Source organism: Babylonia areolata, chromosome 27 (assembly GCF_041734735.1).
Source record: "Babylonia areolata isolate BAREFJ2019XMU chromosome 27, ASM4173473v1, whole genome shotgun sequence".
Classification (NCBI taxonomy): Eukaryota; Metazoa; Mollusca; class Gastropoda; order Neogastropoda; family Buccinidae; genus Babylonia; species Babylonia areolata.
The window spans coordinates 8,040,352-8,063,859 of record NC_134902.1 but is presented as its reverse complement, the minus strand read 5'-3'; the positions used below and the strand labels follow the sequence as shown (position 1 = coordinate 8,063,859).

The window sequence follows — 23,508 nt, the reverse complement described above, 5'->3', positions numbered from 1 at the left end:
CTGATCGCGCTGGACAAGTTTGTGATGGAGGTGCCCTACTCCCACCCCCTGGTGATGACCACCTACTACGCTGCCCAGCTGGGGATCTCCCTGTCCGTGGTGGACAGCCAGGTGGACGAGGTCATCCGCATCCAGACCCAGGGGGACAACCCTGATGTCATCGACAATGTCAAGGGCCAGCTGGAGAACCTCTCTCAACACCTCAACAAGGAGAACGTCAAGAACAAGCTGGAGAACTTGTCACACCACATGGACTCTGTCAAGGAGAACCTGTCCAACAAGGTCGACTGCGTCAAGGAGAACCTGTCCAACAAGGTCGACTGCGTCAAGGAGAACCTGTCCAACAAGGTCGACTGCGTCAAGGAGAACCTGTCCAGCAAAGTAGATTCAGTCAAGGAGAATCTGTCAACCAAGGTGGATGAGGTGAAGGAGAACCTATCAAGCAAGGTGGACGTGGTGAAGGATCAGATCGACGTGGTCAAGGATCACCTGGAGGCCTTTTCTGAACAACTCACCCACCGCTTCACGGCTCACAGGCAAGAGTCAGACTGACTGCGCTCAGCACAAGGAATGGAGGTTGACCAATAAGGACCTGAAGATGACTTCACTGTTGACCAATAAGGACCTGAAGATGACTTCACTGTTGACCAATAAGGACCTGAAGATGACTTCACTGATCAGCAATACTTCTGCAGGACTGACTGCATGCACACTGACAACACATGGAACAGAGATGGAGCAACAAGGACCTCAGGATGACCTCACTAATTAGCAATATCTCTAATGTTTTTTTTCTCTTTCTTGTCTCTTCAGACAGGATACAGCAAATTTTCATTTTTGAAGAAAGCATATATCAGAAACAAAACCTTTTTTTTTTTCTTTTTTTTTTTTTTAATGTGGATCACCCATCATTGATTTTCCAAACTCTGAGTTGACATAAATGTGAGTAACATGAACACAGAAAGACATACACAGGTGCTCCACTGACCGCACAGAACTAAGGCCCAAAACAAACAATAAACATGTGCACACACACACACGCTTACACAAACACACACAAACACATATCTGTAACATTCAGGCCTGTCATATTGTATTGTATTATTTTTTGGTCACAACAGATTTTTCTGTGTGAAATTTGGGCTGCTCTCCCAAGGGAGAGCGCATCACTACACTGAGAGCACCACCTGTTTTGTTTTGTTTTTTATACTTTTTCCTGCATGCAGTTTGGTCTTTTTTGTTTTGTTTTTCCTAAAGTGGATTTTTCTCCAGAATTTTGACAGGGAAAACCTTTTTGTTGCCATGGGTTCATTTACGTGTGCTAAGTGCATGCTGCACGCAGGACCACAGTTTATTGTCTCATCCGAATGAATAGTGTCCAGACCAGCACTCAAGGTCTGGTGTTGGGGGAGAAAATATTGGCGGCTGAGCCGTGATTCGAACCAGTGCGCTCAGATTCGGACGCGTTACCTCTAAGCCATCACTCCACTCTGCATATAAAAAATCAAAGCATTGAAACTGGTGTTATGCTGATGAAAAACGAAACAAAAATGGTGCAGAGGTTTAGTTGAAAATGACACACTCCAGCAATGTACAGTAATGTTGTGTTGAAATAATTGCATACATGTTTGTTGAAAATACATACAGATGCACAGGAATTTGTGAATGTCGGGCTACTTGTCATAGCAGTCTGTGAGATAGAATCCAGTGGCATTTTGATTCTTCCTCATATGTGAACGGTTCTCTTTTTATATAAAATAAGACAGAGCTGACAGCACTTCTGAAGTTTTTCTCACATATTTTTTGCCAACGGAGTTGTTATGGAATAATTGTTGTGTGCATATACCTGAACTATTGGTTACACTGTTGTTTTTAGTTTACTTGACTTATTAATCTCAGGACAGCTGAGCTTTGATTTTAAAAGTAATCATGCGTGTGTATGTGTGTGTACAAGGATGTGAGTACTTTACACAAAAGGGTTGTTGAATAGATTGAAGGAAAAGTAGTGTTTTGACAGAAATAATATTTTTGAACTTGTGTGATTTTATTTCATTTCAAGAAAGATTTGAATCAATATAAATTACTGACACACACACACACACACACACACATATATATAACTTATAAGGTGTTTATTGAAATGCATATGCTCTTTAATCTGTGTGTGTGTATACAGACATGATGTCTACAGCATCTTTTAAGTGGAAAGCAAGAGGCGGGCAGGGTGTCTGTGCAAACCATGTCAGGTTTCAGTTCCATGATGACTTTTGTAAAGTTTACAACCGTATCTGGTGAACAGAGCGGCATTCCAGTTACATTTTCACCAGTGGTGTATAAAAAAAAGTATGGTGATGTAAAGGGCTTCAGTTTCAGCCATCTTTGTATAGACATTTCTGTCCTCTGTCAGAATGACTGACCTTGTTGAAGTCAAAGTGTGTGTGGTCATGATGTGTGTGTGTGTGTGCGTTTCTTTGTACATGAACGTGAGCATTTATTTTTCATTTCAGATGGCATATTGCTGCTGTCATGACAATGTGAGAATCGTGGGCAGAGAGTGACTGAAGGGAAGGGTAGTTCACCCTCTCTCGGGCTCTCACACACCATTCAATCTTATGCACTATCAATGCAACTGGTCGTACTGATGTATATATTTTTCAAAGCACTTCTTTTTTTTTGTATTGTTGTGATTTCATATTGTTGTGCAACACTGAACATAAATAACAAAAGAATCGGACTCCCTGCCAGTGTCTGCACTAGTGGGTCACAGTGAAGTATGTGTAGTGAAACAAGTTCTTTACTTTTGTACAGTTTATATGAATTGTTGACCTGCATTTTCTTTTTCAAAAGAACAAAGAAGTAGCTTGTTATAGAAGAAATGTGCAGTGGGAACTTTGTCTTACAATCTATAAATATTTTGTTAGACGTTAGAGGAGAAAAGTAAGAAGTCAGTGATAGGAGAGGGTATCTCTATCACTTGTAGTCACACACAAAAGTTTTAGAAACATTCATGAGTTGTGTAACTGAAATAATTAACACAGACATCAATATGATGATCAAAAACATTTTTTCCTTCAAAATGAAAGGATGAGCTTTGTAACTGGAATAATTATCTCAGAAATGAATATTATGATCAAAACCTTTTTTCTTTTGTAAATGATAGGAACACTGATCACCTGATACACAGGAATTTATTTTTGTTATCAGCACAAAAGCAGTATTAAGTGTTGTACATTTCAAGTTTGGTGGAGGGACAGTATGTTTCATGGAGATATTTGTCAAATAAATATTCATGTATTCCAGACTGGTTGTGGGGCTGACTCCACACCAAACCTCAAGTATTCAGAGCTGCATGTTTTCAACCATTGTCTCTGTCTCCAAGTCTCCATTGTGATTAGATCAATCTGAATCAGGTTAAATGGAGTAAACCTTCATGTGTGGTGGAAAATGTGTTTCCATTTTTACTTTTCTTGCCATGAATGAAAACTACAATGCACATGTACAGTTACTGGTGATATTAATGGCAAATAAAAGTTTGGTTCCTTCCTGGCTCTCATGTTCAAATATGTGACAGAGGTGACGTGTTTGTGTGTCTTGGTGTATAAAAGGCCAACATTATTTCCTGATTCTGTCTTTCACATATTTAACAATCCTTATTAAGTCTGCAGAGTGTTAGACAATTTGAGCCACAGTAAGTTGTCAGTCTGCTCTTCAACAAACCTGCCAACAGTTTCCTCACGTTCACCTCCATCTGTGAAACCTTGGGGGGTGAGGGGGGTGGGGGTAGGTAAACACCAATATCAGACACTGATTTTCCGCCTTCACTGCGGAGTGCTTGCAGCATATACTCCAGCTGCTTCCACTCACATGGACATGCACACACATAGACTATTAACATTCCTGTGTCTTTGTTGTTATTTCTTGTGTAAATCTCTCTCTGTATACTTTGATGTGTGTGTGCTGTGGAACAGCCAGCTGATGCAGACACAGTATCTGAATTGTTCAGGTAACAGGAGGCTGGTCACTTAACATTTATGACAGTCACACACAAAAAAACACAAAAAAACCCTGAAAATATGATACTAGAAAATCCTTTTGCTGAACATTTCAATTATAAAGGCAAAAAGATTCCATTACAGTTAAAGAGGAATAGTTGTTTGAAAGGAAACAGTTTTGTAGTCTGTTCCAGACACTCACCTACTGTCAGCTCCATTTCATCATCTCCTCAGCCAGTTTAAATGGAGGCATGAAATACAGTTTGGAGGTGTTGTGAAAGGCAATAAACAACAATAACGGTTTCTTATATAGTGATAAATCTTGTGCAGAGACAAGTCAAATCACTTTTACACCAGTCATTCACTGCATGCATAGCTGAAAGACAAAAGTTATATATGAATGTCAATAGAAAGCTACAGTACACAGTTCACAGGGAGGAGGGAGAGCTATATTGGAAAGAGGCAGGTTTTCAGGCCAGACACGAAGAAGCAGCATGATGAAGCGAAAGAGGGAGTTCATTCCAATAAAGTCCAGAGACAAAGAAAGAGCAGTGGCTGACTGTGAGATGTTTGAATCTGGGAATGACGAGCACAATAGCCAAGTGGTTAAAGTGTTGGACTTTCAATCTGAGGGTCCCGGGTTCGAATCTCGGTAATGGCACCTGGTGGGTAAAGGGTGGAGATTTTCCCGATCTCCCAGGTCAACATATGCAGACCTACTAGTGCCTGAACCCCCTTCACCTGTATACGCAAGTAGAAGATCAAATACGCACGTTAAAGATCCTCTAATCCATGCCAGCGTTTGGTGGGTTATGGAAACAAGAACATACCATCATGCACACCCCTGAAAACGGAGTAAGGTTACCTACATGGCAAAAACAGTCATACACATAAAAGCCCGCTTGTGTACATACGAGTGAACGTGGGAGTTGCAGCTCACGAACGAAAAAAAAAAAAAAAGAATCTGGGAACACAGACAGTTCTGAACAGCGTGCACACTTTCCCATGCTGTATCATTATGCCACCAGCATGTTCCACAGTGTGCTGTCAGCAAGATGTTACACGGCAGAAGTTACTGAATACTTCCAAAACACCAAATTCCTCAAGTCAGCTTATAACATGTTGACGGCTTATACCAATATCATTATGCAACTACGAACACAGCTGAAGACATAAATAAATAAATGGTGTGGATCTGGAGGTCAGAAGCTGAAGAAGATGCAGCACTTCAGAACATTCAAATGGACATTGAAATGTTTGCAATCTTAATTGAGGCACCATGGAACTAAAAGGGTTCTAGCATTTCAAAATCTCAAAATGGACGTTAAAATGAAAGCTTGTGTGAAGTCCCCTTGGCAGTTACGGTATACATGGACAGATTACATGTACCTGCAGAGTTAGGTATACATGGACAGATTACATGTACCTGCAGAGTTAGGTATACATGGACAGATTACATGTACCTGCAGAGTTAGGTATACATGGACAGATTACATGTACCTGCAGAGTTACGGTATACATGGACATATTACATGTACCTGCAGAGTTAGGTATACATGGACAGATTACATGTACCTGCAGAGTTAGGTATACATGGACAGATTACATGTACCTGCAGAGTTACGGTATACATGGACAGATTACATGTACCTGCAGAGTTAGGTATACATGGACAGATTACATGTACCTGCAGAGTTACGGTATACATGGACAGATTACATGTACCTGCAGAGTTAGGTATACATGGACAGATTACATGTACCTGCAGAGTTACAGTATACATGGACAGATTACATGTACCTGCAGAGTTACAGTATACATGGACAGATTACATGTACCTGCAGAGTTACAGTATACATGGACAGATTACATGTACCTGCAGAGTTACGGTATACATGGACAGATTACATGTACCTGCAGAATTACAGTCATGTGGAGTGTTGGCCTAGAGGTAACGCTCTAGGAAGCGAGAGAATCTAAGCACAATGGTTCGAATCACGGCTCAGCAGCCAATATTTTCTCCCCCTCCACTAGACCTTCAGTGGTGGTCTGGACACTATTCATTCGGATGAGATAATAAACCAAGGTCCCGTGCGCAGCATGCACTTAGCGCATGTAAAAGAACCCATAGCAACAAAAGGGTTGTTCCTGGCAAAATTCTGTTGAAAAATCCACTTCAATAGGAAAAACAAATATAACTGCACGCAAGAAAAAACACAAAAAAATGGGTGGTGCTGTAGTGTAGTGACGCGCTCTCCCTGGGGAGAACAGCCCGAATTTCACACAGAGAAATCTGTTGTGATAAAAAGAAATACAAATAAAAATTTGTGGATGAATCAAACCTGTAGCCCAGCGGACCACAAAGCGACCATTTTGGGGCAGCGTTTGGGAATCAAAATAAAACATGGATTTCTTACAAAGTGCTGAAAGGAAGCCAGGCAGGAAAAAACCAAATGCTGCTGGTGGAGAGCGACTGTCAGCATTTTGAGGTGAAGGCCAGCAGCAAGCACAGCACACTTCTCCCCCCTTTCCCACTCACTGTCCACTACCTGTCAACCTGACACAGCTGGGTTCTGCAGGTGACGGCACTGCAACCTGCATTGTTTGACCCCTTCCACTGTTCAGCACACACTCACACGCATGCACACACATGCACGCCTGCATACTCAAACGCATGCACACACACACACACACACACTTCACTGTGATTGTGGATCTTGTCCAAATTTTAATCTTTGTCAAGAATGTCTGAAGATGATGGCGTCTGACACACAAACTCATTCACAGAGCATTCACAGCTCAACATGTTCACACAATGTGTCAAAGAGTTTTCGTCATCACACACATGAGGGGCGCACAGTGTAGCTCTACTCCACAGCAGCACCATTGTAAAAGCCCATGAACAGGGTATGTCTGACAGCATGCCACACCACTGCCTCATACCCCTCACTGCCTCATCACTCTTTCAGCCTCATTACAACTGCCTCACCACCTCATGACCCTAACTGCTCATTTCACTCACTGCCTCATCTCAGTTTCACCACCTTCACTACCTCATCACACTCACTACCCCACCACCATCACAATCTCACCACCCTCACTGCCTCATCTCACTCACTACCTCAACACACTCACTGCCTCATCTCACTCACTACCTCATCACACTCACTGCCTCATCTCACTCACTACCTCATCACACTCACTGCCTCATCTCACTCACTACCTCAACACACTGCCTCATCACACTCACTGCCTCACCACTACCTCATTACACACATTACCCCACCACCCTCACTGCCTCAACACCCCAACTGCCTCATCATCACCTCATTCCCATCACTGCCTCATCCCGGTCAGTACCTCATGCTCCTCACCACCCTCACTAACTAGACAGTGTGTAGCGGTGTCCCCCTAGCCCCCTCACCACCCTCACTACCTAGACAGTGTGTAGCGGTGTCCCCCTAGCCCCCTCACCACCCTCACTACCTAGACAGTGTGTAGCGGTGTCACCCTAGCCCCCTCACCACCCTCACTACCTAGACAGTGTGTTGCGGTGTCCCCCTAGCCCCCTCACCACCCTCACTACCTAGACAGTGTGTAGCGGTGTCACCCTAGCCCCCTCACCACCCTCACTACCTAGACAGTGTGTAGCGGTGTCACCCTAGCCCCCTCACCACCCTCACTACCTAGACAGTGTGTAGCGGTGTCACCCTAGCCCCCTCACTACCTAGACAGTGTGTAGCGGTGTCACCCTAGCCCCCTCACCACCCTCACTACCTAGACAGTGTGTAGCGGTGTCACCCTAGCCCCCTCACTACCTAGACAGTGTGTAGCGGTGTCACCCTAGCCCCCTCACTACCTAGACAGTGTGTAGCGGTGTCACCCTAGCCCCCTCATTCTGTGAAGAGAGTCTTCTTGAACTTGGTGCTGGGCACGATAGCCTTCTGCCTCTGGCGCCGGAAGGACTCCCGCAGGTGTTTGGGCTGCAGGGGGCCACTCTCCCCCAGTTCCTCCATCACGTCCAGGGCTGGTACACACACACACAAACATATACGCACACACACACACATGCATGCATGCGCACACACATACACACACGCACACACACACACACACACACATGCAAGCGCGCACACACACACATGCATGTGCACACATACATACGCACACACACACACATGCACACACACACACACATGCACACACGCACACACACACATGTGTATGCATGCACGAAAATGCACGCACACACATGCACACACACACACACACATGCATGCACACATACACACCACACACACACACAAACATGAAGACATGTCAATCTGTCATTTTCTAGTGCTTCTACAAATTTCTTTTTTTTTAATAAAAAAAAGAAACACAGAAAAATGGAAAACAACAATGAAAAACAACACCAACATCTTAACTAAAGGTACACATACGTATACATACAAGAAGAAATCAATACCTAACTGAACATGTTTCTGATCTAAGCCAAGCAATCTGATATATTTGGTGGAATCTCAGATATGTAAGAAAAAGGTAGTTACAGAAATGTGCATGTATTCTTCACAGTCGTTTTATAAATTGATTCAATAAATGTTTTGTAATGATGCCATTCCGAGGTAAAATCACTGTAGAGCATGCCTGTTTTTGCATTGTATTCTTTGGTTTGATATATCATTTTTGAATATTTTCTAAAAACAAAAAACATGGGATAAGTTTTTCAAATTTGGATTTGAACAAGAATACCTTTGCAGAGATTATTTTGTAGATGAAAACTTCATCTCTTTTTTAAAATTAAAGTCTGTGCTTAAATTAAAGTCTGTGCAAAATAATATAAAATTCTTTTAACAATACCAGGTTATGTGTATGTCATTTCAGAATTATTCTTCATCTTTCCAGAAAGCAGATGTTATACTGCATGTGATGAACATGTGGCTTATTGCTTCCTTTTCGGTTTTACACAATGTATATTCATTGTCTTCAACGATACTCATTTTTTCTTGAATCATATTTGTTTCTAGTTTTCTATGAACTGTTCTTATTTGAAACTGTTTCAGTTTAGTTTCTTTTATAATCTGTATCGTCTCAAATATGTTCTTCTGCATAAGATTAATCATTTAACCATTTCTCACAGCAATTTGGCTGTTTGGTGTCTGCAGTAAGGGTGTCATAATAAAGTTTTGACCCTTTTCCTACACTCAGGATTATACTTAGAGCTTTTCACAAAATTCTATACTATTTCCAGACATTTTCCAGACCACGCTGAAAAATGTCCATACCAAACACACAGCCAAAATGAATGAAAAATTCATCTGCTACATCGCTAACAAGAGAGTACGGCAGGTTTCAATCTTCAGTTTTTGTCACTGTTTGGTTTGTTTTTGTTTGTTTTTCATGCATTAAGCTCTGTGTTGAATGGTACTGGTCAAGGATTTCATCAAGATTCCAAAGACTTTTCCAGCTCTGGAATGGTTCTGTCCCTTTTCCAAGATTTGTCCTCACTTCCAAGACTGTGCAAACCCTGTATCAACACACACACACACACACACACACACACACACACACACACACACACAACCACACCCACATCATCAGTGTTACCTTCTTCAACGATTTCCCCAACAAAGACCTTGGCGATGCCAGACATGGCGATGACAACGTTCTGCGAGACGCTGCTTCCAGTGATGGACTGCATCAACTGAAACACCAACGTCATCACTGCCATCACACAGGTATCCCATTGTCGTTCATTATTATTTCCTCATTGATAATCAAACAGTACCTATCTTCGGTCAGGGACCAAACTAACTGCTTCACAAACAAGGAGTCATTTGCACAACACGCTGCCTTCCTGGTTAGAGCCGACTGACAGCTGCCTTTGGTACTCATCATTCATTGCCTGTGTTATTCAGTCAAGCTTCAGTCATATGCACACACACACACATTTTACAGTGGATTTCTCTTCAAAATTTTGCAAGGATCAACCGTTTTATTGGTGTGGCTTTTCTATTAACATTGCTAAGTACATGCTGCACACAGGACCTCGTTTATTCAATCATTGTCTCATCTAAATGACTAGCATTCAGACTACCACTCAAGATCTAGCTGAAGGGGAGTAAATTCAGGCAACTGTGGGGCTTGATCCCGCACCTTCAGATTCTCTGGCTTCAAAGTCAGGTGTGTCACCACTAGGCAACCACTCCATTCATCGCATTGGTTAAAGGTTCCACGTGCACAGCCTTCTGTGGCCTTCAGGACAGTGAATTCCTATCCACTGTGTCTGGGGCCTGGCGCTGGAAGGCGGTGCCCAATCCTCTCTGCCTCTTTGACCAAAGTCAGGCACTCAATAACTGGGTGGAGTGAGGAAAACTGGAGTATAGTGCATTTCCCAAGGACACAGTGCCATACTGAATTGGGGCTTCGAACCCTAATCACCAGTGAACACTGAATCAGAAGTCAGCACCTAACCAATTGTTTGAAATTAGGTATTTATTGCACTCCCTATTTGTGAAGGGTACAGATGTTAATTTTTGTTGGATACCATCCCATACTGGATTCCTTTATAACGACCAAACAGACAGGGCAGCAAAAAGGGGAGCAAAGAATCATACAGATAGTATAAAAGTATATTGCCCATTGTCATACAAGGAAATAAGCAATATACCAGAAAGAGACTTTTTTTTTATAGGTGCTTGAATTCAAGTCTAAAACCTCGTCAGTTGACTCTCTCAGACTTTGGTCCGATTCACAGACCAATTCTGAGTTTAGCTCTCAGACTATTAACAAATTCATAACGGACCAAGTATTGTTCCTATGTCAAGTGCATATGCTTTAGTAACCTGACAATTAAGCATATAATTTTTTACTGTAGCTTGATGAAGCCTTATGTACACGAAAGTGTGTCTTCACAAGTGACTGAGAACGTTGATGTTTTTGACTTTTTGCATTCATTAACAGTGTTTTGCTTGTCAGTTTAACAACTTCTCTGTTACAAAGTCCTTTAAGTAATTCCCTGTAATTGTATTTAGATTTTTTTTTTCAAATTTCACCCTCATTTCACCCTCATTTGCCCAGTTTCCCCCAACCCTCCATTCATTCACATCTCCCACCTCTTCTAACCAATAATACTCAAATGTATTGATAAATACTTTAACAAAATGTCTTCAATCACCGATATGTCTGACGGGACATGAAACAAAATTCCTCCTCCTCCTAACCACTTCTGCCACAGCACTGATTACCATTGACTGCAAATAATAACAACACCAAAAATGATATGTGTAACACAGTGCTTAACCTTTTATGAAACCAAGTGACACCAGCTCATCTCTCTCTCCATCTCATGTTAATAGTGGCACAGAAAGTGCAAATCCAAACAACTCTCATCAAATCATGAACAGGACAATTTACAGCTGGCAACATCCCTGACTTCCCTATGTTCTTTTGAGCAAGACTCACAAACTTTTGTGTACAGACTTCTTTTATTTTAATTAAAGGAATAAAACAAGGAAGAAAGTAAATAGACATCAAAGACTGACTACACTGACAGAAACAGTGCAATGGAAAAATTAACAAGAAAGTATCATCAATAAAAACACTGAAAAATATATCATTCAAAGTGTACAATATTCATTCTCTTTCCTTTTCTTTTCAAAAACACGCAAACAGCTACACACACATCTTCAACAACAAAAGGAGGAGTTTGTATTATACTCCATGTTTGGTGATACATATACTTACCATGTTAAACTGATGCAAACTAGGCCTATCAGTTTGCTCTGCTTGGCCAAATTTCGCGCGGCTCTTAGCCAATCAAACGCCTCTAAAAGCTATAAGCGCTGAATCATTCCGTGGCCACTGAAGAAAATGCCCCATGAGAACCACGGCGGAGATGCGGGGACGGATGGGCGGGCATTCGAGTTTGACATGGTAAGTATATGTAACACCAAACATGGAGTATAATACAAACTCCTCCTTTTGGTGTCATATACTGTACCATGTCAAACTGATGCAGAATTTAAAGCAAATGGAGGAGGGCAACGCCTACTGGTTCGTATGGGGAGCCCTTGTAACAGAGACGGCAGTGTTAGCCGCGACAAAGGAAATCCCCTTGGAACCGTCAGCCCTGGTCATACGGAAATCCAAGAGGTAGAAGTTCATGAAGGGATTCTCAGACCACCAGAAAGCTGCCTCCAAGACATGCTGCAGTGGCACTGAGTGCTGGAAAGCAGCCGAAGTAGCTATGGCCTGCACTTCGTGTGCTCTGGGATTAAGACAACTGATATCCCTGTGTGCATGAGAGCAGGCTGTATGAATGACTTGGGAAACCCAGCGGGAAATGGTGCCTGCAGCGATGTCTTTCTTGTAATTCTCACTGAGGGAGATGAGAAGACGCCTCTGAGAAGAACATCTTTGGCGAGACCTATCCCAATAGTATTTGAGGCACCAAACAGAGCAGAGATGCCTGTCCTCATCATCTCGGGCAAGAATATCAGACAAAGGTCTGACCCTCAAAGAGGGGGAAGGGACCTCGGGGTCTTGGTTCTTAGCCAGAAACTCTGGAAGGAAACGAAGAGTGATGGAACCATCTCTGTGGAAGGCCAGAGCCAGATCTTGTGGCATTCCACTAAGACCATGAATCTTGCTTCTACGACAGCCTGTGGCCAGCAACAGAAGGAAAGTGGTCTTGAGGGTGAGGATGTCAAAAGGAATAGTCCCCAATGGCTCGAAGGGCTGTTTTCGAATGAAATCCAGCACCAGGAACAAGTCCCAGAGGGGCACTCTTCTGGGGTTTCTAGCTTCCTTCAGAGAGGCGCCCCTAGCCACCTCTCTGAGCAGGAAATCCGCTTCAAAGGCGGGACCACCTAGCTGTTTGATTGTGGTACAGATAGCAGACCTGTACCCTTGCACAGAACTAGCAGACAGGTTGAGAACCGAGGAGCAGTGAGCCAGAAAGTTGGCCAGCTGCATGCTCGTAGGGTTAGTAGGGGGAATGTCCTGAGCTGTACACCACCGCAACCATTTCTTCCAGCGAAAGTCATACAAAGTCTCCGTTCCCTCCCTCCTTGCTTTGGTGACTATGGAGAGGAGGTCAGAGGAGGCACCCCCCTGGGTCAGCGCAGCCGACACAGAGGCCGACCGAGGGGTGGAAGACTTCAATGGTGATGCTGACAGTTCCGACCGCACAGCAGCCACGCGTGCAGGTGGAGCAGTTGAGGATTGGAATGAGGAATGCCCAAACGAGGCTGCCTCAGCAGATGAGGTTTGGTTTCGAGTTCCAGGGGTGGAACATGTGTCAGCGACTGAAGGACCGGAAACCAGGGCTGGGCTGGCCATTTCGGCGCAATGAGGATCAGCTGCGGGCGTTCCAACCTGGCTATCCGTATCACCTTGGACAGGATTGGAAAGGGAGGAAATGCGTAGGCAATCAGACTGCTCCAGTCTAGAGAGAGAGCATCCACTGCCCACGCTTTCAGGTCGGCGACCGGAGAGACATAAGTGGGAAGTCTCTTGTTGAACTTTGTGGCAAACAGGTCCACCATCGGCTGAAACCACCGTTCCCACACCCCCTGAAGGGTGTCCTTGTCCAGGGTCCACTCTGTGTGGATGACACTCTTGGACCTGCTGAGAGCATCTGCCAAGATGTTGGCTTTTCCTTCTATGTGTCTCACTGAAAGTGCAATGCCCTTGCTGTGGCACCAACGGAGGAGAGCCTCGGTCCGCAGGGAGAGGTCTGCCGAGTGCGCTCCCCCCCCTTTGTTCACGTAACATGCGACCATCGTATTGTCCGTGAACAAGCGGATGGTCTTGCCAGTGGCCTCCCCCATGAAGTGCAGGAGAGCCCTGTGAACTGCCTCCAGTTCCAGAACATTGATGTGGCATAGGCGCTCCTCCGGGGACCAAGTCCCTGCTGCACGGAGTGAGTCCATGTGGGCTCCCCAGCCCAGGGAGGAGGCGTCTGTGAAGAGTGCCACCTGAAGAGTAGGTGGGGCTATGGGCACTCCCTGTGTCCGAAGAGGGGTGGTTAACCACTCTGATGTCACCTCGAGGAACCACTCGCCCAGACATATCTGGGTATCCCATGGCTGAGTGCTCTGGGACCACCGTAACCTGAGTGCCCTCTGAAGAGGGCGCTTGAGAACCCTGCCCAGGGGAATGAGAGGTGCCATGGACTCCATCATGCCCAGAAGGGAAGACAGTGTCCGCGCTGTTGCTTGGGAGGAATGGCGCAAGTGGCTGAGGAGGTCTGCCAGACGGTCCCATCGAACTGGCGTCAGAGAGACTATCATAGACCGCGTGTCGAATCTCATCCCTAAGAAGTCAAAGGACTGACTTGGGGACAGATCGCATTTCTCCTGGTTCATGATGAAGCCCAGTTGGGAGCAAAGGTCTAGAAGTATGGCTGTATGACTCTAGCACAGGGCCTGCGACTGGGCCAGAATAAGCCAGTCGTCCAGGTACACACAGAGACGAATGGATTCCGACCGGACGATGGACATCAATCCCGCACCACCTTGGTAAACAGGAAAGGGGCAAGGGACAGACCAAATGGGAGGGCCGAGAACTGGAACACCTTGTCCCTCCACACGAACCTCAGGTACCAACAGGATGCCAGATGGATGTGGATTTGAAAATAAGCATCTTTCAGATCAATGGAGGTAGCCCAATCACCCCGTTGAATGGTCTCCCGAATCTGTGCCTGTGTGTCCATCTTGAATTTGATTTTGGGGAGGAATTTGTTGAGGGGGGACAAGTCCAAGACTGGTCTCCATGCTCCTGAGACCTTTGGAATCACCAACAACCGGCCGTAAAAACCGGGGCCCGGGTCCGAGAGTTGAGATATCGCCCCTATGAGGAGTAGGTGCGATATCTCTTTCTCTAAGACGCTCTCCTGCTCCGTTGAGCTGGGCACATAATGAGGAGGAGTGGATCTTAGAGGGGGGCGGTCCTCCGCCCAAGGCAGCATGTCCCCCGACTCTAGCACCGATACAATCCAATCGATGAGTCCCAGAGCACACCACTGATGTGCATGTCGGGACAAGTTTCCTACTTGGAGGGGCTGAACGACTGGCGGTGCTGAATCGGGGCCCAGTCATTGGGGGTGCTGCCTTCTGGCCTTGGGCATGGCCGGTCGGCTTGGACGGACATGAGGTGGTTTATTCCTCTGCCGCTGATTCTGCGCACGCCGCTTTGACTTAGGTGGCGTGGTATATGGAGGGGCCCTGGTGGCGGGTCTCTTCAATGGCATAGAACCCTGGCGCCCCTGGGAGGTGTGGGCTAAATATGAGGCCACCTCCCTGTTTGTCTCTGCCCTGTGGCTGACAAAATGCGGCGCATACTGGCCGAAGAGGGAGTGCTGCTGTGCTGGGATGGACCGCAGGGCAACCCTCTCCTCTACTGGAATGTTAGAGAGGTGGAGAATGGCATCACACTGCGCTAGCACAGTATTGAAGTGAAGGCTGGTAGCTGTGTCTGCAGCTGCCGTGAGACCAGAAGCTACCCTATCGCCAAAGGTGTTTAACCTCGAGTCGGTGAAGAGGCCAGGCGGGACAGAGGAAGGAGACCCCGTGTCCTGATTAACCAGACGTTGTTCCCACAGCTCATTGGCCCTGTGGAGGAATGCGTCAAAGAAGGTATAAGCCGTGGAAACCTCGAGGAGGCAGCGGCGAGCCAATTTGTCCCACTCTGCTAACGTTTTAAAGGAAAGAGTAGCTAAGGTGGTGTGCTGTGAGACCAACATCCTGTCCTGCGCAGAGGGCTCTGCTTCCCTGTAGGCAGGGTGGTCCTGAGTGCACCAGGACCACATCCCTCCCTTGGAGGAATCTTTAAGGAACTTTCCCGGGGAAAAAGCGCCCGGGGCAGAGAGGGACTCCCTGCCTGGAGGAGGGATGGAAGCAGCACCCCTGACAGTGCGGGCTGGCTTATTAAGCCATTCCTGAGCCATTTCTGGCACTCTGAGTCGCCTTCTGGTTCTGGAGTTAGAGTCACATGGCCGAAGGAGGGTTAAGGGTGACAAAGTTGCCTGAGGGACTGATTCGGCATGCGTGACCCTATTGGGGAGGTCAGTTCGAGCTCGGCAAAGTCCAAGTTTGGTTCAGGCTGGTCCCTAAGGAGGCGTGGGCTCAATCTGTCCCCCTGGGATGGGGGTGAAGGGTGCTCATCCGCTTGTTCGTCCTCATCCGAAGACAGGGGCTCCCACTCATGTTCACAGTCCATCCCCTGCTGGGTGCCATCCTAAGTGGATGTACCCACTGGGGCGTCCTGTGAGCTGTGGTCAGCCCAGCGGGATGAGCTGGGACGATCCCAAACAGGGACCATGGCCGCAGCCGTTATGTCCTTGACACCTGAAGTGGGTGGGGAGTGTGTGGACCGTAGGTCCAACCATGCTTGGGATGGTGGGTGCCACACCTTCTCAGAGAGGGCGTCCCTGGACGCCAGAGGGACCCACGAGTGCTGTGAGGGGACAAACACCCACTCATCTCCCTGTAGGACCGAGGGCTGGGTAGGTGGGAACTGCAGGCTCCCACAGGCCGAGCGGGGCCCCTCGGCAGCCTTCGGTCCTGACAAGGAAGCCGTTGTGACTGTGGAGGTCACCTGTGGGTTGACAGAGGACCGATTTGAGGATGGAGTGGCAATATTGGTCTAGGAGCTCGACCTGCCCGACAAGAAGTCAATCCTACTTGTCGGGGCTGTGTGTGTCACCCTGTGAGCTGTGCTGGGTTGGGTCCGGTGGGGAGCGGACAAGGGGTTGGTCCCTGGTCCTCCCGGCAACCCAGCATGCACCATAGGTGCGCCCCAGTACGGGTAGAATGGGGGTAACCACCCGTGGGCACCAGCCATCCTGTGACCCCAACCCCTTGGGTCACTGGCGCCTTGACCTCGATGAAGGGAAAAACCTGGCCAAGTCGGAGGGAGGTCAGGTCCGACTTGGGTGTCAGACCCGCCCAAAGACGAGCGGTCTGACTGCCCGGAACCACCTGACACGCACGGGCCTCCCCCAGCAGGGGAGACCGGCCAGATAGCGGGAAGACCTGCACAGCAGGTTGCAACGCGCCCCGAATCCCCTCCCGTGGGGAGACTGGGGTGGCTTGGCCCGGGGTAGGCAATGTAGAGGTCCCCCTCTCGGAACCAAATTTTTCTCCCCCCCAGGAGGAGGTGGGGGAGGGGGGTCGACAGAGAAGGGAGGAGGGGGAACAGCACTGGGGCCCCTGAGGGCCGTCTCCGTGTGGGGACCCGGGTAACGGCAGGGGGCGGCCTCCCCTTGGGAGTTCGCACCCAGCTCCGGGTCCCCACCACCAATAGAGGACTTGCAACTCCCCCCTCTGCCTGCCTCGCGCTGGGACACCTTGGGAGGTGACACTCGTATCCCTTTCCCCCCGGTCTCCTTCATGACCGTTTTACTGGTATGAGCGTCACCTCCGCGATCAGCATCAAAAGACGCATTGCCGCGGTCCCTATCGGGAGGAATCATGAGCTCCGGGCCTGGGAGAGTCTCTTGCTGAGTCTTAATCCCAGCCCCATGATCCCTGCCTTTGTAGGATGGCATACGAGGCATGGTACCCGCGCGTAGGCACCCAGCGAAAATCCAATCCCCAACAGAGAAAGGAAAGACAGGATCGACTTAGAGATAGAGAAAAACGAACAAATCGAGGGGGCCAAGTCAAAACGAGTACACAGAATGTAAGAATAATATACAGACAAGCCGCATGCAGCAAAATAAGGCCAAATGAATACGCTTAATAGCCAAAAAAAGCGTAAGACGAGACAAAGCAAAAACCTGACAAGATGGCGTGGAGAGCCTTGGCCAATGGAATGATTCAGCGCTTATAGCTTTTAGAGGCGTTTGATTGGCTAAGAGCGGACCGGGCAAGACTTTTCACTGTTAGCCGCGCGAAATTTGGCCAAGCAGAGCAAACCGATAGGCCTAATTTGCATCAGTTTGACATGGTACAGTATATGACACCAAACACTTTTCATTTGTTTTGTGAAAAACCTAAAGCAGTTGGACTTTAGTTTACATGGACGACATGACTGCCTTTGCTTTTTGCTGCATTCATGGGCAGCAACTCTGACATTCACTAGAGCAGTCTACATGTGGGTTCGTACACACACAACCCTTTGTATCCCCCCTACAGCCAGCCATGCTGTGCAAAGCAGGTAAAGAAAGGCCCTGGGCTTTACCAGAACAACTTGGTGGAAGGTCCTGGGCCCTGCTTTAAGTCATGAACAAGTCATGTCTAACAACATCAACTGCAGTGTTAATTACTTCCCTTTATTCTTGTGGAAACATATGGCTTGTATTGTTTTATGTGTTTTCTTTCTCTTTTTTATTGTTAAAAAAACAAAACATTTAGCATAGTTATATCTTATTATAACAGCAGAAAAAGTAGTATCTTATGAGAAAACAAGCTGTCCACTGACAATAACTTGAGTGAAATGTGGCCAGTATTGTTTTGACAATATTCAAAATATAATCACACACACACACACACACACACACACACACTAGAACATTATCATTTACTAACACTGATTCAACAGATCATTTACAAAAATTACTTGTTTCACTTTCTTTCCACAGTCTGCAAGTCAAATAGGTTTATAGGTATCTATTTTACTTTCTTCCCACCTTCAAATCAAATACATTTTTGATATATATTTCACTTCTTTCTACATGAAAATCAAATAGATTTATTTTTCTGTTTAAATTTCTCCCAACCTGCAAGTTAAACAGGCTTATATATGTATCATTCTATGTATCTATCTACATCTCTCTATATACATATCTTTCTCTCTCTCTATATATATATATATTTTTTTTTTCTTTTTTTCTTTTTTCTTTTTTTTTTTTTCATAATATATAGTGATCTTTAAGCCTATGAAAACCTCCCAATATGAACCAACTTACACGTCTAACAGCAGCTTTAGGAAACGCAGCCCGTCTGTACATCTCATATCTGTTCAGTTGTTCCTCTGACAAGTTGGACACCAGTATTCTGGAAATAGAAAGAACCAAGGCAAGACACCACTTATCAATACACTTGGTGATCAGTCCAAGTACAAACTTAATCCATGCCAATTATCATTTGAGATTACTTAAATTACATACAAAAATTAATAAATACCAAGTGTGGTTTTAATTCACATGCAATCTCTATCTTTACCACTTCTGATTTTATTCAAACTTCATTCACATAGTTTTAGATTTCAGGTTTCTCCTGAACCCACCTGACTTTTTGAGTGGGGTAAAGTTAAGTGCCACCAACTGAATTTGCATGCTAAAGCAAACACATTGTTTATTATCTATTCACTATCATAATGATTTACTGAATAACTGCACAGATGGTACAAATACTTATTGATGTCATGAGTATGTAAAATGTTCATCACAACAGAAAATAACCACTGATCAAATGACTGAAGAAGACAAGAAAAAAAAAAGAAAGAAAGATAGAACAAAGAGAGAGATCACATGAAGACTAACTGCATCTTGAGTCGTTCTTCTTCCTGGCGTTCACGTTTTTTGAGAATCTCCTCCCTGATCTCATCCTCAACTGATGGCTCGTGTCTGCGTTTCTTGTCCCCCGTGTCTGGCGGCGGTTTGCTGGGCGCCTTGGCAGGGCTGCTGCTGCTGGAGGCTTCTGGCACTTCCTCTCCTCCCTGTTTGTCTTCTGTCACCGGTTTGCTGGGTAGGACAAAGAAATCCATGATGCTGATGCATCCTGTTATTGTACATCCATTGCTGGAATGATGTGGTTCTTAACACTATGTCTGCATGCTCACGTACATCTGGCATGCTTGAATTTCCACACCTCTGCCCCCTCCTCAAAGTATCTCTCCTTCCTATCCTCTTCCTTCATCTGCAGGCATGAACATCTGACATAGAATAGTTCAGTTCAGTTCAGTTGCTCAAGAAGACGTCACTGCGTTCGGACAAATCCATATACACTATACCATATCTGCTAAGCAGATGCCTGACCAACAGTGTAACCCAAAGTGCTTAGTCAAGCCTTGAGGGAAAAAATAAACAGATAAATAAATAAATAAATAAATAATTTCTTCTTCTTTTTTTTTTAAATGAATAAAAATAGAAAAAAAACAACAAAAAACATGCCAATAAAGATTTGAAAATGTCCTATGCTTTTATCGCTTATGAGGACAAATGAACCATTACTTTATCACTGGCAAGGTCACTGTCTGACACTTTCTTTGTAGGCTTGGACATTGTCCGTAACAAACTTCGGTGATAAGTCCATCCTTCCCAAAATACCAGTTTGGTTGGTATAAGACCAGCATCATCATGCATGCATCTTCATATTCTTCATTTTCAAGACATCACTTTCATTTACATCCACTAAAATGTCTTCAAAGTAAAGCAGTATTTTTAATCGTAGCACACTGATGTTAAGAGCTGGTTCTTTTTTATCATAGCAGATTATAAATTTTGGACTTGAACTGGAAAAAAAATGGTTGGTCACAGTGTTCCATTTGTCTTCGCATGAAAGGTAAAAATGTCCTGTTATGTTTGTTATCCAAGTATCAGATGTACGACACTGTATCTTTATGCATGTCAATCCATCTCACTTACTGAATGCGAGATGCTCAGTATCTAATAATTAGTAGCATAATTATGAAACAAAAAAACTAAGGAGGAGGTTGACTTATCAGCATCTATCTACCTGTTTTTTGCAGAAGAATTACAACAGACAACCACACAGTCACACTAACAGTTTGGCATGATCGTTTTGCATGCACAATCCAAAAACAAAAAAACCTAGAAAACCTTGTTTCACACTGTCACAGAGACAAGACATGATGGAACATTTGTCAACATATCTAAAATCCTGCACAAGTCATTACCTGTATGATATAAATATCTTGATTAGTATTAACCCCTTAAGTGCTGCTGACGAACATGCTTGTCAGTGAAGGACTGTCATCTCACTGAAATACGACAGAGCTTTTAGGTCAGGGTGTCTATTACTGTTCACTTATCACCAGACATAGGACCACAGGTCTGACTGTCTGTCATTTACTGTGGGCTTCAGAGTGACAGTTGTGCTCTATATATCTTGACTTCTTGGAACATTCTTTTTTCTTTTTTTTTCACAGCAAATTCAACCCCATCAATAACTTCAGAAAAAGAAGTAAAATTTTCACTTCGAAACTCATATGCCACACTACTCTCACTGCACCAAGATTCAGCAGTGGAGGGGATACCTGACCACAATATTTACCTGGTGTGATTCTTGTCTGTCTGGTCCTCCTGTGACGTGGGGTCCTGGCTGTCACTGTCACCTGGCACTGCGCCGTCCTCTGCCCCCTTGTCACTGCCGGGTTCTGCAGCACTGGAGGACCCAGGGGTGGGGGTGGTGGGGGTGGCAGAAACAGGAGGGGTGCTGGGGGTGACGGTGGGGGCTGGGGTGGGGGTGGGTGTGGTGGTGGTGCTGGGACTGGGTGGTCTCTCCACAGCCTTGCTTGGGGACTCCGATTCCATGGCTGTGTTCTCCATCAGTGGCTGGTCAGGTCACAGAATGCTGAACACACACATGTTCTTGGTTGGTGGGCTTTGTTTAAAGTCTTGACTGCTACTGATGCATATGCTCATTAGTAAAGGACTGTCACCTCCAGAGATAAGACAGCGCTGACAGGTCAAGATGTCAGACACCTTTCTTTATTTGGATTCCATCCTCTTGGGATTGCTTTGCTTTTGTTTAGCAAAATAAACAACACCATTGATAAATTCATAAAAAGTAATGTGCACTTTAAACTCAAGCCACATTGATCTCATTTCACAATGATTCAGCAGTGAAGGGGTTAAAGATACAACAGAAAATGAATGATGCTACATGTTGCCACCTCCTCTTCCACCTGCAGCAGAAGAGGACAGGGGGGAGGGGGCAGCAGATGGGTCAAGACAAAAAGGGGACAGGAACAAAAAGTCCTGACCGCAGTGTTGAGAAACGATTAATTCCAGTCCCTGATGGTGGGGCAGGCGACTGTTCTGGTGATCATCTTTTCCACAATCATGTCAGGTGCTGCATCTTCCACCCAGTGGTAAGGCTTTGGGTGTGGACAAAGCCATTAATCGTCTTGTTATCGTGGTGCCAGTTTTAAACTAGTTAAAGACAGGGTCAGCCATATTGTTGTAAATGTCATAGAACCCCCACCAACATTTATTTGAAGTGTAAAGGGAATAATCTCTAAACAACAAATCCTGACCCCCAACACTGGTTCTTCTCAATCGCAGTAATGAACCTGCTGTTTATAAATAATATATTCTATTAGACTGACAGACTGATGACAGGTTTCATTCGAATTATAGTATCACTCAACAATATCCATGCAGTATACCAACCAGCCTGTGTAGTTTGTTGTGAAATGTTTCCTCTGTCTTATCCACAAGATGCAGAAACTGAGGAAGACTGGAAAATGTGAGAGGCTATTAAAACATCATGTAAACTGATTTATGTTTATGGTGGAGCACATGACACACTTGACTTCAGTCAAACTCAAAGGGTCAGCCATCTGTACTGTAGTATGATTATGAAAGTGCTGTTGTATTTATACTTATAAAATACATGTAAGCAAAAGGTGCGACATTTGAAAAACTTTGTAAGCTGTTTTTGTAAACTTTAAGTTAGCAAAATAAAGAGAGAGAGAGAGAGAGAGAGAGAGAGAGAGAGAAGAAACCAAACTCAAGATATCCTTTCACTCCTTTCAGTCATAATTTACATGTTTTCAAAACTTGCCAAACAGCCAAGAGAATGATAAAAGATAGGCCTCTATGTGATACAAAATGCAAAAAAACTTTATATTCAAGTATTTTAACAAGTAGTGTAAGTTCAAGTACTGTCTCTATATAATACATAATTCAATCAATAATGCAACCTCCACTACCCATCAGCTGACCTGCATGTGATCAGTGACCAACGAGCATTCAGGTTCAGGTTCAGGTTCAGGTTTGGGGTGATGCCAAGCATCGTTGTCCTGTGGCCTTATACGCCACGTCGGTTTTCGGGTTCTTTTGTTGTTTTTTTGGGGTTTTTTTGGTCAGGTACTCCCACGCCCAGGCTCACCTTTGCCCATCAAAGTCAAACATTGTTTTCTTTATGATATTGTGGCTTCAATAAGCTTTTTAAAGGCATTCATGTTAGGTGCACGTTTGATTTGTGAAGTTAGTGTCTATTCCAATTGTCAGTTACACGGTAACTAAAAACATATTTTCTAATGTTGCTTCTGAATTTTGTCGGTACTGTTACGGGTCACAATCATCAATCATATTGTGAAACACTGTCAATTTCATGAATGGAGGCTTTGAAATAGTTTAATTCGTGCATGAGTGTAAATCATCACGAACCAGTGGCTTACGCGTTGTCCTTCCGTATCAGGAGCGGCATGGACCACGGACATCATACAGAACGGAAGAAAAACATTTAAAAGTTGTGGCCAAACTCCGCAGTTCGGACCGATCTTCCCAAAACACACACACACAAAAATCTCCACTTGG

General features: G+C 45.0%; 2 protein-coding genes across 6 annotated transcripts in view; one reads left to right on the top strand and one right to left on the bottom strand.

Annotated features, from left to right (window-relative positions):
• LOC143301618 (lysoplasmalogenase TMEM86A-like) overlaps window positions 1–3,543 on the top strand; it is a 25,843-nt gene extending 22,300 nt beyond the window's left edge. The window contains exon 3 of the mRNA XM_076616020.1: window positions 1–3,543. This exon is cut by the window's left edge and continues 161 nt beyond it. Within this exon, the coding sequence (XP_076472135.1) occupies window positions 1–552 (552 nt within the window). The 3' untranslated portion in view covers window positions 553–3,543.
• Window positions 3,544–6,695: 3,152 nt separating this feature from the next.
• LOC143301619 (uncharacterized) lies at window positions 6,696–23,444 on the bottom strand. Of its 5 annotated transcripts, none has more exons than XM_076616023.1 (7): window positions 23,359–23,444; window positions 21,236–21,535; window positions 19,483–19,683; window positions 18,907–18,994; window positions 9,600–9,696; window positions 7,852–8,019; window positions 6,696–7,769 (listed from the first exon to the last, which is right to left on the bottom strand). In XM_076616023.1, exons 2-6 carry the CDS (start codon window positions 21,508–21,510, stop codon window positions 7,886–7,888), a joined length of 795 nt encoding a protein of 264 aa, XP_076472138.1. In that variant the 5' UTR covers window positions 21,511–21,535; window positions 23,359–23,444; the 3' UTR covers window positions 6,696–7,769; window positions 7,852–7,885. The 5 variants fall into 5 exon arrangements, with proteins under 5 accessions (XP_076472138.1, XP_076472139.1, XP_076472137.1 ...); XM_076616024.1 differs by having other exon boundaries at window positions 6,696–7,478; XM_076616022.1 differs by adding an exon at window positions 22,911–23,077 and having other exon boundaries at window positions 6,696–8,019; window positions 23,359–23,403.
• Window positions 23,445–23,508: the final 64 nt, after the last annotated feature.

Bases quoted from the DNA above. Each gene is read 5' to 3' on its own strand.
- LOC143301619 (XM_076616021.1), bottom strand. From the start codon at position 21,510: ATGGAGAACACAGCCATGGAATCGGAGTCCCCAAGCAAGGCTGTGGAG. The intron at 18,995-19,482 runs GTTAGTCTTCAT...TTCTATTTCCAG, and splicing joins GAAGAACGACTCAAGATGCA to AATACTGGTGTCCAACTTGT. The intron at 8,020-9,599 runs GTAACACTGATG...TGTGTGTACCAG, and splicing joins TGGGGAAATCGTTGAAGAAG to CCCTGGACGTGATGGAGGAA.